The sequence below is a fragment of the Eulemur rufifrons genome, chromosome 18, assembly GCF_041146395.1.
Source record: "Eulemur rufifrons isolate Redbay chromosome 18, OSU_ERuf_1, whole genome shotgun sequence".
Classification (NCBI taxonomy): Eukaryota; Metazoa; Chordata; class Mammalia; order Primates; family Lemuridae; genus Eulemur; species Eulemur rufifrons.
Window position 1 is genome coordinate 39,172,052 of NC_091000.1, and position 12,790 is coordinate 39,184,841.

The following is a 12,790-nucleotide window of genomic DNA, read 5'->3' on the forward strand; positions in this document are numbered from 1 at the left end:
TGTGTGTGTGTGTGTATGTATGTGTTCGAGACAGGGTCTTGCTGTGTCTCCTAGGCTAGAGTGCAGTGGCATCATCATAGCTCACTGCCTCAAACTCCTGGGTTCAAGTGATCCTCCTGCCTCAGCTTCCCTAGTAGCTGGGACTACAGGTGCATACCACCATGCCTGGCTAATTTTTCTATTTTTTTATAGAGATAGAGTATGGAGTCTTGCTCTTGCTCAGAGCTGCTCTGGATCTCCTGGCCTCAAGTGATCCTCCTGCCTAGGTCTTCCAAAGTGCTAGGATTACAGGTGTGAGTCACTGCATCCAGCCAGAAAATTTTTTTAACTGAAACTTTTTCTGCCTTTAAATATGGTGATGTTCATTATAATACTTTTAAGGGAGAGGTATAGTGATTTTTCAGACATATGTAGACATGGAACACATTTTTGAGATTTGTTAATAGCTCCTCGAATAATGTTCTAAGGGATGCCAGTTTAAGAAATGTTGAGTTAAAGGAACTGGTAACATTTAACCTGGAAAAGAGGAGAACTATCTTTTGAATCATCTTTCAAATGTAATTATATGAAAGAAGCAGGTTCAGATTGGCCAGAAGGATAAAATCAGGATCAATAAGTGAAAGTTACTGGGAAAGAGATTGTGATGTATTATAAGAAAGAACTTAAAGATTTATCTAAAGATAAGTTGCTCTAGAGGATAGTGAGTTCTTTGTAAGAATTAAGAATAAGATGGATGCTGTTTTTCAGCAATGTTATAAATATCAAGTGAGTGGTTGAATTAGATGATTTTAAGGTCTCATAAATCTGAAATTATTTTTATTAAGGGTTTTCCAAAAAGTTTTTGTTGATAGACTTTCCCCTCTAACTTTTGGTTTGTTTTTTAATCATGGTATAGTTTTTCAAAAGAATCATGAATAATTGATTCTATGTTATATTTAAAAAAAAACTGTCGTGAAAGAAATCTGTATTCAGGGACTGATGTTGTTATTTATAAGTTACATGACCTCAGGTAAATCATATCATTTCTTGGAGATCTCAGTTTTTTAAATATGTAAAATGAGGATAATATAAAGTATAGGTTAGAAACCCAACCTTTGGGCAGACAGATCTCTGGTTTGACTATCTGTATCTACCTTATCAATTTATTAGCACTATGATTTTATCTCACTTAGTTTCAGTTTGTTTATTTTTAAAATGGAAAAGAATAATATACGATTATTATTCAAACCAAAAGCTAAAGACTAAATGAGATAATGTATATAAAGTGCTTGTCATTGTGTGTGGTATTTAATATACCAAATAAGTAAATGCAGAAATAAACATAAAATGGAATTCCACAAATTAGGAAAGTAAAGGTCAGAGTTGTAAAGTAATTTGTCAAAGGTCTCTTGACCAAGAACTAGAATTCAGGTCTTCTCTCACCCAGTTCTCTTACTTTTAGTTAAATCGTGATGTCCCTGTTTCCCTATCTCATTCATTGAACATTCATCATATGCTGGAGAGTCTACATGGTACTAGGGAGTCAGAAATAAAAGACTAGACTCTTCTCAGAGTTTGGGGTTGGGGAGGGAGGTGGAGGTGGAGGGGATTGACCATCATAGCACTCTGAGAGGGGTTCCATGATATTAGTACATACAAAGGAATACCTAATTTAGAATTGAGAGGGAGAATCAAGGAGGGTTTTCCTGGAGATAATTAGGAGTGGAAAAGGCCAAGAAACTAGGGAAGGACTGTGGGGACAATTTATGTAAAGTCTGGTGTATGAGAAAATGGCATATTTGAGAATTTTCAAATAGGTAAGTATTGTTGGCATATAATAGGAAATGAAGTTGGAGGGCCAGATCATGAAATGACCCTTAGGGCTTTCAAAAGATTTTAAGGACAGTGGGAAACCCTGAAAGAATTTTTTATTTTTAATGCAGGTAGCACATGCTCTTGATATTCAGAGAAAAGTGAGAAGTGAAGATTCTTTGACTCATCATTCCTACTCATCAATGATAACTGTTATTAAAGTTCCTTATAAATTGTTCCAAAATTTTTATATGCCTCTACAAACATCTATGAATGTGTACATATATATCAAAAACAATATGTACACAGTAGGTATGATAGTAAATGTATTGTTCTCTAGCTCGCTCTTTCTCATGATTGCTTGAAGGTTTTTTCCATATCAGTACACATGAATCTATGACATTCCTTAATAGCTGCTTAATATTCCATTGGATAGTTATACCATAATTTTTGATTCAGGCCTCTATTGGTGGACAATGAGATATTTTGAGATTGTTGCTTTTTATATACATTTCAGTGAACATGCAACTATATAGGTTAAATTATTAGTAATTGAATTATGAGGTATAATGTGCACTTTAGATTTTGATAACTTGTCAGATTTCCCTCTAAAAAGATATGCATACCTGCCAACACTGTATGAGGTCTTTAGTTTTTCCCGAGTTTTCTGTTGGTCTCTTTATCTAACAAATAATTATTGAGTGCCTACCATGTGTCAAGCACTGTGGCGGGTACCAGGGACAGTGTTCAAGTCAGAAGTTGTCTGTGCCCTCCTGCAGCCCAGAGTTTGAACGATAGGAAGTCTTCAGGTGTCTTGTTTGGTCAGTTGCATTTTTATAATATAATTGAATTAATTTTTATTTTTTAAATATTGAGAAATTTTACATAAAAATCTCTAGATTCCTGGCTTCCCTTGAAAAATTGGAAAATTTGGCATAATAGGACAAGGTGGATTTCTTTATGGTATTAGTTTGCTAGACTTGAGTAGCCACTGCCTTTTTCAGATGGTGCATTGGGCTTTCTATTAATGGAAAAGCACAGTTTATACCACTTCTGATGGTCTTGTACTTGGCCTCAACTCTTAACATTTCTTGTCAGGGTCTTGGAGGCATTTGAGTTGGTTTAGTAGATATTCAAACTTAACATGTCCCAAACTGAACTCTGATCCTACCCTGAAAACCTGTTCCACTCAGCCTTCCTCATCTCTCTTGTCATTGCTCAGGCCAAAGCTTTTGTATCATCCTTTACTTCTCTGTTTAGTTCATAATCCATATCCAATATGTCAGAAAATTCTGTTGGATATACCTTCAAAATATATCTCAAGGCAGACTACTTATCCCTTCCACCTCAACTTCTCTGGTCCATGCCACCCTCATCTGTCAACATGGATTCTCATAGTAGTCTTCTAGTTGGTCCCCCTGCTTCCACCTTTGCCCTACTGACCTCTCAACACAATAGCCAGACTATCCTTTCAAAGTGAAGGATCATATATTACTCCTGTGCTCAGAATCTATAATAGCTCCTTATTTAACAGAGAATAAAAACTAAAGTCCTTAAGTTACCTAATGTACAAGGTGCACCTTACACATGCCAAGTACACTTCATTCGTAAGGCTTTTGTCTTGGTTTTTCCATTTTTGTGTGTGGTTCTTCTCAGCTAGCTGCACGGACAGGTTCCTTAATTCTTTGTTCAAAGGTTACCTTCTCATTGAGGCCTACACTGACTATCCTGTTTAAAATTATACCCTGTCTTCTCCTGCCAAACCTGCTACTGTCCCAAGTGCCCTATGCCTGTCCCTTTTTTCCCCTATAGTACTCTTACCTTATTGCATTTTATATTAATATTATTTACTTATTATTACTCTTAAACCTACTCCATATCATATTATTTACTTATTTTTTATCACCAATTATTTTTTTCTTCACTAGAGTATAAACTGTGTAAAGGAGGAATTTTAGTGTTTTATTTACTAATGCATCCCAGACATCTCGAGGAATAGTGTCTTGGGACACAGTTGGTGCTTACTAAATATTGAACAAATGAATGAATTTCAGTTTGCAGTCCCTGCTCTGCAGTTTGTGTTTTTCTTACCGTTTCATTAGATATTAAATACATTTCTAGTGCTTATGTGTAAAGGACTGTGTTAAGCCCTTTATTCTGATCCTCTGGATCCTTGTACCTTGTGAGGTAGAAACTGCTATTATCCACTTGTAGACAAGTAAATGGAGTCATTGAAGGGTTAAATAATTTGCCCAACATCCCCGCTTAGTAAAGAGAAGAACTGGGATTCAGATTTAGCCAATCTGGTACATGAGTCTGCTCTAAACTATGACACTGTGCTACTCTTTTTATTTTAAGGAAATTAGCCTTTTATCCGATGTGCTACAGATTATTTTCCTCTGTTTATAATTTTTGACTTAGTTTTTAGCCTTCAAAAGTACTTTTTGTATAGTAAAAATATTTTCCTTTGAGACTTTTTAATTTAATTATTGGAAGGGCCTTCCAGATTTCAAGATTAAAAAAAATTTTTTACTCATTGTTTCACTTAGATTTGATTTAAAATAGAATTTTAAGATGATATGAAATATATGCATTTTTATATCACTTTGACAGCATTTTGGAGATTTTGTTTGTGGAGAACAAGACCAAAAGTTGAAATGACGTTTAGGAACCTAGCACTAATTCAAGTCAGAATTTTCTGAGAACAGGCTCTAGGATAGACAGGAAAAGACTGATTTCAAGAAATACTGAGGTATAATCTTCAGGTCTTTGTGACTGATTAGCTGTGAGTCAAAAGGTGGACTCTGGGATAACTCCCAGGTTTCTGATTGTGATAGTTTGAAGGAGAGAGGGATATGTTTGTTGTGCCATTTGTTGAATGGATGAATTGATTGAGAAGTTAAAACAGGAAGAAACAGATTTGGAAGATAAAATGGCATTTAGTTTTTGATATGCTGAGTTTGAGATGCCTCATGAACATCTCATTTTCAACACTTATGTTCATTAGGCACTTTGATAAATGAGTCTTAGCTTAGGAAAGAAAACTGGACTAGGGTTATTAAGTTTAGGGAAGTGAGGTAGAAGGCAAGTAGAAACTCTATGGGTGCATCAGCTATTTTCCTGCTTTTTTTTTTCCCCCGGAACTTACTCCATGGGATGCAATATAATAATAGCTTGGAAGCAGCTTTAAAAACTGTAAAAAGATTGCATGTGTGTGGTATATGATGGTTGTATTTGTATCTATATTCATCATCACTTAGAAAAATTCAGATATTTTAAAACTAGGAAGGATTTTTGAGGCCACCTAATTTAGCAGTATCAATGTATAATTTCTGAATATTTCATTTGCATGTAAAAGTCAACTTGTAATGGGGAGGTGGGTCTTCCTCGTTCTTCACGGAACTTTCAGGTGAAATTGTAGCAGAAGGTATGCCAAAATAATTTTCTTGGCAGGAAGGGATGTTTGATATCAAGCCAGACCTGTGTTTGAATTCTGTGTGACTTTCTGGCTCTGTGATCTTGGGTGGTATGGTTTCTCTGTTTAAGCCTCAGTTTCTTCGTCTGTTAAATGGAAATAATAATTTTCCTTTAGCAAGATTGATACTCCCAGTAGTTTAGAGGTTAGAGATAATGTGTAGAAATGTCTTGGCATTTATAATAGACCTACTAAGTAAACTGAACTTCTTATGATTGTTTTTCTCAGCCTGTTTCTATCTGGTGTCCCAGTTTTGTTTTGAAGCCAATTACTCTGAAGATAAATTGTATACCTGGATTGTAAGCTATAGTTATTTGTAGATATTTAATGATTTGAAAGGTTCCAATATATGCATAAAAATTAGTATTTGTGGATAATTTTTTTATTGTTTAAGGCCAAACAATGAACCCTAGAGGGTTTTTTAAAATACCAATTAACTGATTTATTATTCGTAAAAATTCCATGAGATAGGCATTATTTACATTATTATCTGCATATTGCAGATGAGGACATTGAGGTACAGAAGAAGTAAGTAATTTACTCAAAATTACAGCTAGTAATTAACTTAGTAGAAAGGATTTGCTTATGCTAAACTAAGTATTAGTGAGGATAACTTGCTTTTTTTTGGTGACATCTTTCCACTCCCACCTTCAGGGCAGAATCCATTGTACAGACACAGATATTCATCCCTAGGAATGTATGTACCACATCACACCCACACCTTAACCTTTGAGAAAAACGAAAGATGTTTCTGTAAAAAGCTTGCTGCCTGTGTCAGTAAGGGTACATTAAAAATCAGGATGCTCTGCTCTCTAGCATTTATCATATGTTTGATCCTTGTGGAATGTCAACAGCCCTTTTACATAACATTGTTTCATTTAATCTTAACAGCAACCTTGTGATAACTTGTACTTCCATTTTCAAATGAAGAGACTAAGGTGTGAAGAAATGAGTAAGTTGCCCAAGGCTGTACAACTAGGAAGTCTGAAATTGAGATGCTCAAAATTTCATACTTTTTAAAATGCTATGCCACAATGACTGACTTGTTTTCCATTTATGATTAGGAAGTTTCTATTGAAAGCCAAAATAGCTTTCCCAGTGCATTCTCTATACTGTGAATTTTAGTTTTTGCATTTTATTCATGGTAACACTATAAATTAGAGAGAGAGAAAATTAAGAAACAGAATAAATCACAATATTGATCTTTAGGAAAAAACCCTAAAGTACATGTTAATTTCATTTTTAAAAATTAAAATGTTATTACATATGGTGATCAACAGAGATCTCATCTCCTCCACCCTCATTCCTGCTTACCCATTGAAGTCATTGTCTTAAGTTGCTGCTAGTTAAAAATCCCAGTAGCTTCTGTTTCTGTTCAGATTACAAGTAGTTGTGCTTCCTGCTCTCTCTGGTAACTTCTTCCAGTAGATAGGAACAGTGGCTGATTTGAAGCTCTGTTTAATTATTCCAACCATCTGTTCAGTTTCTGATAACTGGTAAAGCTCTTGAGGATTGCTGACAGCATGAGCATTATTACCCTTAGGCCCATGGTATATCTGGCAAGTATAAGTCACTGAAAAATCCAGTTGGCCTGTATAATAAAATTATTAAACCTTGGGTTATATAGATTGGCAGTGATCATATATTCATTGATGGCAATATATTTTGTTACTCCTTTTGCTTTCCTTTTTCTTTGCTCCCTTTCACTTGCTTTTGTTTTTCCATTCTTTATTCCTTTCTGTTTCTCTTTTGCCTCCCTTACTTGTTACTTTAGGCCATCTAAAGGTACTACTTAATTGGTCAGTGACATTGAAAGAAGTTTCCAGTTTCCACTCTAGGAAGAGCTTTGGGGAAGAACCTGAAGAGGACAGTGAAGGGTAATCTCCAAACATGGCAACCACAACTGTCCTTGGTTTCTTGCAATCCAAACGATCCAAAGAAATCCTTTATGGATTCCTGGTACTTTATGTCATAAACACTGTTATTAAACTTTGTTTTAGGAATTGCAACCATGAATGAAGAAAATATAGATGGAATGAATGGATGCAGTAAAGTTCGAACTGGTACTCAGAATGAAGCAGCATTACTTGCTTTGATGGAAAAGACTGGTTATAACATGGTTCAAGAAAATGGGCAAAGGAAATTTGGTGGTCCTCCTCCAGGTATGGATTTGTTTATATTCTTTTAAATTAAATTTTTAATGTAGTCATTTAGATTAGGTATATGAGGGCTGTCTGGAGAGTATCCAGCCATTGTTAATATAGTTTTTCATAGTACATGGCTGGATACTTTCTGGACAGCCCCCGTATGGTCCCACAAGTGTCCCAAACAATAGCTCTTTCCTTGTAACTACTTTAAGACCTTATCAGGTCTTAAAGGTTGTGAGAGGAAACAGGTAGATTATAAATAGTATTCATGTCTTACTTTTATATATTTTCTAATCCTGCTCTGGGTCTAAGAAGCAGTTGAGAAAGAAGTTGGGCTGGGGTTGAGAAAGAAGTTGGGATTAAAGCAGTGGGGAAAAGGATACTGTAGGTATTAAAGAGAAGATTGTTTTGAGAGAAATCTGAAAGAGCAGTGAGTAGAAGAGTGGTGTTTATACTATTAATAGAAAACCAAATGTAAACAGGTGAACAGAACCAGTGTTTGACCTTCCTACCAATAGCCAGTTCCTTTGCTCAACACCCTCCAGTTAACTTTAAATTCTGGCTTCTAGTTTTCTTACTGGCTGTATTGCTTAACACTTTCCTCTTCCCTCAAGTACACTTCAGTTATACAGGCTTCCATATTCTATGTTGTTGCAACATCCAAAGCACTTGCTTTTTCTTCTTCGTGAATACCCTTCTTGGTGAATACCCTTCTCCCAGTTTCCCCTATAGGGAAGAGCTTTGGGGAAGAACCTAAAGAGGACAGTGAAGGGTAATCACCAAACATGGCAGCCACAACTGCCAGGTAATCCTCATGGCTCATTCTCTCATCTCATTCAGGTCTCTGCTTAAATTTCATGTACCTGGAAATTTACCTGACCACTCTATTGAAGATAGCACCCATTATGTGGCTTGATTTTTCTTCATAGCACTTATCACTCACTGATTTTCTACTTTCTGTATTGAATATAAGCTTCATGAGGGAAGGGGCTTTATTTTGTTTACTATTAATTCCCCAACACCTAGAATAGTGGGTGGCATGTAGGAGGCTCATAGCAAATTTATTGAATGGATAAGTGATTGAATAGTGAATATAAATATCTAATTAGAATTTGTGTCTGTTTATTTTTGTCTTTCAGGTTGGGAAGGTCCACCTCCACCTAGAGGCTGTGAAGTTTTTGTAGGAAAAATACCTCGTGATATGTATGAAGATGAGTTAGTTCCTGTGTTTGAAAGAGCTGGGAAGATATATGAATTTCGACTTATGATGGAATTTAGTGGTGAAAATCGAGGTTATGCTTTTGTGATGTATACTACAAAAGAAGAAGCCCAGCTAGCCATCAGAATTCTTAATAATTATGAGATTCGGCCAGGGAAGTTTATTGGTGTGTGTGTAAGTTTGGATAATTGCAGATTATTTATCGGAGCTATTCCCAAAGAAAAGAAGAAAGAAGAAATTTTGGATGAAATGAAGAAAGTTACAGAAGGAGTTGTAGATGTCATTGTTTATCCAAGTGCAACTGATAAGACCAAAAATCGTGGTTTTGCATTTGTTGAATATGAATCTCACAGAGCTGCTGCTATGGCGAGGAGGAAACTAATTCCAGGTAAACTGATTCTTTTAAAGGTCATTTTTTCCATATTAACCTTATTACAAATATGGAAAAATGACAGTACTTTGTAGAGCAGTATTATCGAAATATGTAATGCCAGTTAAAGAAGAATAAAGAACTGAGTAAAGAAGTAAAATATGTCAAATGATTCTAAAAGACAAGAAATTGTTCCTGTAATGTCATATTTATGATAATTTACTGATTTATTGAAAGTATACACTTTAATTGAAGTATTAATTATTGTTTTATAAAAAAGAGCAATACTTAATTCTGCTAATAAATGTCTGTCTTTGAAGTGTATTTGTTCTATTGATTCTTAAATTCCACCATGAATTCAAGTTAAGTTTGCTGTAGTAAAAACTTTTGTGTGAATAGGAAAGAAATGATTAACCAAATGCATTGATGTGTATTTGAATTTCTGTTTCTCTGGAGAAACAGTTTTACTTAAAACACTTTTAACTTTTATTATTTGTTTTAATTGTTTAAATTAATTCTTTTTTACAGGAACATTCCAACTATGGGGCCACACCATTCAGGTAGATTGGGCTGACCCAGAGAAAGAGGTTGATGAGGAAACCATGCAGAGAGTTAAAGTTCTCTATGTAAGAAATTTAATGATCTCAACTACAGAGGAAGCAATTAAAGCAGAATTCAATAAATTTAAGCCTGGTGCAGTGGAACGAGTAAAGAAACTTAGAGATTATGCTTTTGTTCACTTTTTTAACCGAGAAGATGCAGTGGCTGCTATGTCTGTTATGAATGGAAAATGCATTGATGGAGCAAGTATTGAGGTAACACTGGCAAAACCTGTAAATAAAGAAAACACTTGGAGACAGCATCTTAATGGTCAGATTAGCCCCAATTCCGAAAACCTGATTGTGTTTGTTAACAAAGAAGAGAGCCACCCCAAAACTCTAGGGAAGCCACCAACTCTTCCCACTCGTCTCAATGGTCAGCATAGCCCAAGCCCCCCTGAAGTTGAAAGATGCACTTATCCTTTTTTCCCTGGAACAAAGCTTACTCCAATTAGTATGTATTCTTTAAAATCCAATCATTTTAATTCTGCAGTAATGCATTTGGATTATTACTGCAACAAAAATAATTGGGCACCACCAGAATATTATTTATATTCAACAACAAGTCAAGATGGAAAAGTACTCTTGGTATATAAAATAATTATTCCTGCTGTCGCAAATGGATCCCAGAGTTACTTCATGCCAGACAAACTCTGTACTACGTTAGAAGATGCAAAGGAATTGGCAGCCCAGTTTACATTACTTCATTTGGGTAAGTTTAAAAAATGCTTTAAATAATATCATAGAATATGAAATTAGGAAATACTATTACAGATTATGAATTCATTAATTTTGAACGCTTAACTTTAGTAGTATTTAACATTAATTTTATCTCAGTTTTGCAAATTCATGATAAACTTTATTGAAACTTGGCTCCTGTGTAATCTTCCTACATTTAGCTTTTTAAGCATTACTTACATAGGGGAAAATTTGGTTTTGTTTTACTGTAGAGTTCATGACTCTATTGCATTAATTTATTGTTTTTATAATGACTGATCTCATTTGCAATAAAAATTTTTATATAAGATTTAGGATTTGTTAATTAGGCTAGTTTATAAGAGTGTTCCTGTATCTTTGGTGAAGTCTACACATTAATCTTTTGGGGGGAAGGGGTAGGGAAAATCAGAGGCATTTCAGGTGGGTAATGTGTAGACACAGACTTATGCTCACCAATCTGGAAATTTGTCATTATTACTCATAGAAGACAAAAAGCATCATTAAGAGATGTTTATGACCATTCTCTTCTTTAATGTCATACTTTTAGCAAAGTTAGTTTTCTCTAAGATCTTTGAGGGATAATTAAGGCTTTGGGAGTATAAAGATATGCTAACTAAATATTTGACATTGTAAACGAAGAGATATAATATCACTCTTGTGTTTTCCTACTTCCTGTTCTTATTGTTATGTTAGCCTTTTCCCCCCTATCAGTTTGTCTTATTTTTTAATGCAGCTATAGATTTTAGTTAGTGATTACTTTGTGCCCAAAATAATATTTATTAGAACAGTAGTGGTTTCTTGAGAGTCAGCAATAAAAGGGAAAGATCTACTGAGGATTATAATTTTCTTGATTATAATTGTCAGACTCTTAGCTTAAAATTGATTTTTTATATGGTTGCAGAACCACAGTACTGAAGCTTATATATATTTCAAATTGATACTCTCAAGTTTAAGAGAAGGCAGTATAAAAGGAAAAACATTTTCAAAAGGGAGAGTCATTTTTGTATATTCTGTATAGACTTGCTTATCTACTGTAGCCAGTTTCATGGTATTATGAATATTTTTAGGAGATTATGATTTGGAGATACCATCAAAATTTTAGTGTTGAAGGTAGGATTTCCTTCTAAGAAACTTTTCAGTAGTGTCCTCAGTTATTAGTTTGGAGATATTTGGGAATTTAACAATCATCTAAGTTAATAAATTTTTAGGTATGATTTCTATTGATGCACAAAATAGAGTCCTTCCATTTCTCTTTTAAGAAAGACAATCTAAGTTAAAGATAAAATTAGGTGGATTGCAAATAATTCCAATTAGGGTTCTTTGAGAAAAACAGGTTAAAATATTCTTTTTGAATGGGTTATAGGTAATTAGTTGCTGAGCAAGGTTTTCCCAGAATACTTGTGTCTGATCTACCATGGTAATGCGGAAACATTTTTTATTTCTATCCCCACTCATTCCCTTACAGATTTAACTTAAACTTCGAAGATTCTTGTAACATAGTCATCTTAGTCTATTAAATGGCAGATTTTATGTAGACATAGTTTGCCCATCTGGTTATCCCATATGGAAGATCAGATTCTATATGGAACCAGAGGTTTTTCATCACCTTTTAACTCCCTTATTAAGATGCATTTTACTTGAGTCCAAGGGCCATAGTTAACCACTACTGACCACTAATTCCCTAAGAAAACCCCTGATCAGGTACAGTATTACCAACTTGATTATGGTTAATTAGTGATAAAATTAGCTTCGATGAATGAAATCCTTAGAGGGCAGGTGCAGTTTGCTTTAGTCATCTATTTCAGATTTTATTAAGCTTGTATCAAAGCTAATTTTAATAAAAAGTTGAACAGTTTGTGTTGTATGTATTTTCTCAGGCTATATTGACCATCAGAGAGAAGAGCTAATAAAATGTAAGCAAGATTCAAATCTAAACAAAAATTAAACCCTAGAGCCTATTTGAGTGCAGTGCACAAGGACTGAGGACTTGTCTACCAACAGTGATAGAAAAATCCTATGGAGCTTGACTAGAAATACAAGTGAAGGTTGTTGAGTTACAGGCAGTAATACAATTAGGCAACTGAGGAAAAAGCGTGAACTCAGGGAAACAGAAGAGCCAGAGATCAGGGGCCTAGGAAACTTTGATCAGAAAACAAATGTCAGACCTTCAGGGGCCATTAAAGTAGGGGCAGGGGCAGGGGCAGGAGGTTCCATGTTGCCACATGGCAGGTTAATATTAGATTGAGTATTGCTATAGCAGTGTTCTGGCTCACTCCCCCCCACCCCTCGTTAATATTGGAGCCTCTGGGGGGTGGGGAGAAAAAAAATATTGGAGCCTCTGGGCTTTAAAGGGTTAATGTCTTTTTAGGTACACCTTGCTTTAGGTAAAGGCTGTAGGATTTTGACGGATTCAGGATTGAGATCAGTTGTTGGTACTGGTGTGTTACTGATATCCTGCTAAATATTTTCATG

At 35.0% G+C, this 12,790-nt stretch overlaps 1 protein-coding gene across 2 annotated transcripts in view; it reads left to right on the top strand.

The window, feature by feature from the left end:
• The window catches only part of RBM46 (RNA binding motif protein 46), a 47,608-nt gene that overhangs the window by 7,872 nt on the left and 26,946 nt on the right, over positions 1-12,790 (top strand). The window contains exons 2-4 of one of the 2 annotated variants that reach the window (XM_069493396.1): positions 7,267-7,428; positions 8,553-9,020; positions 9,531-10,313. In XM_069493396.1, coding sequence (XP_069349497.1) covers positions 7,278-7,428; positions 8,553-9,020; positions 9,531-10,313 — 1,402 coding nt within the window. In that variant the 5' untranslated portion in view covers positions 7,267-7,277. Of the gene's footprint in view, positions 1-7,266; positions 7,429-8,552; positions 9,021-9,530; positions 10,314-12,790 lie in introns of those variants that run through there. The other variant, XM_069493397.1, reaches the window with a different exon arrangement.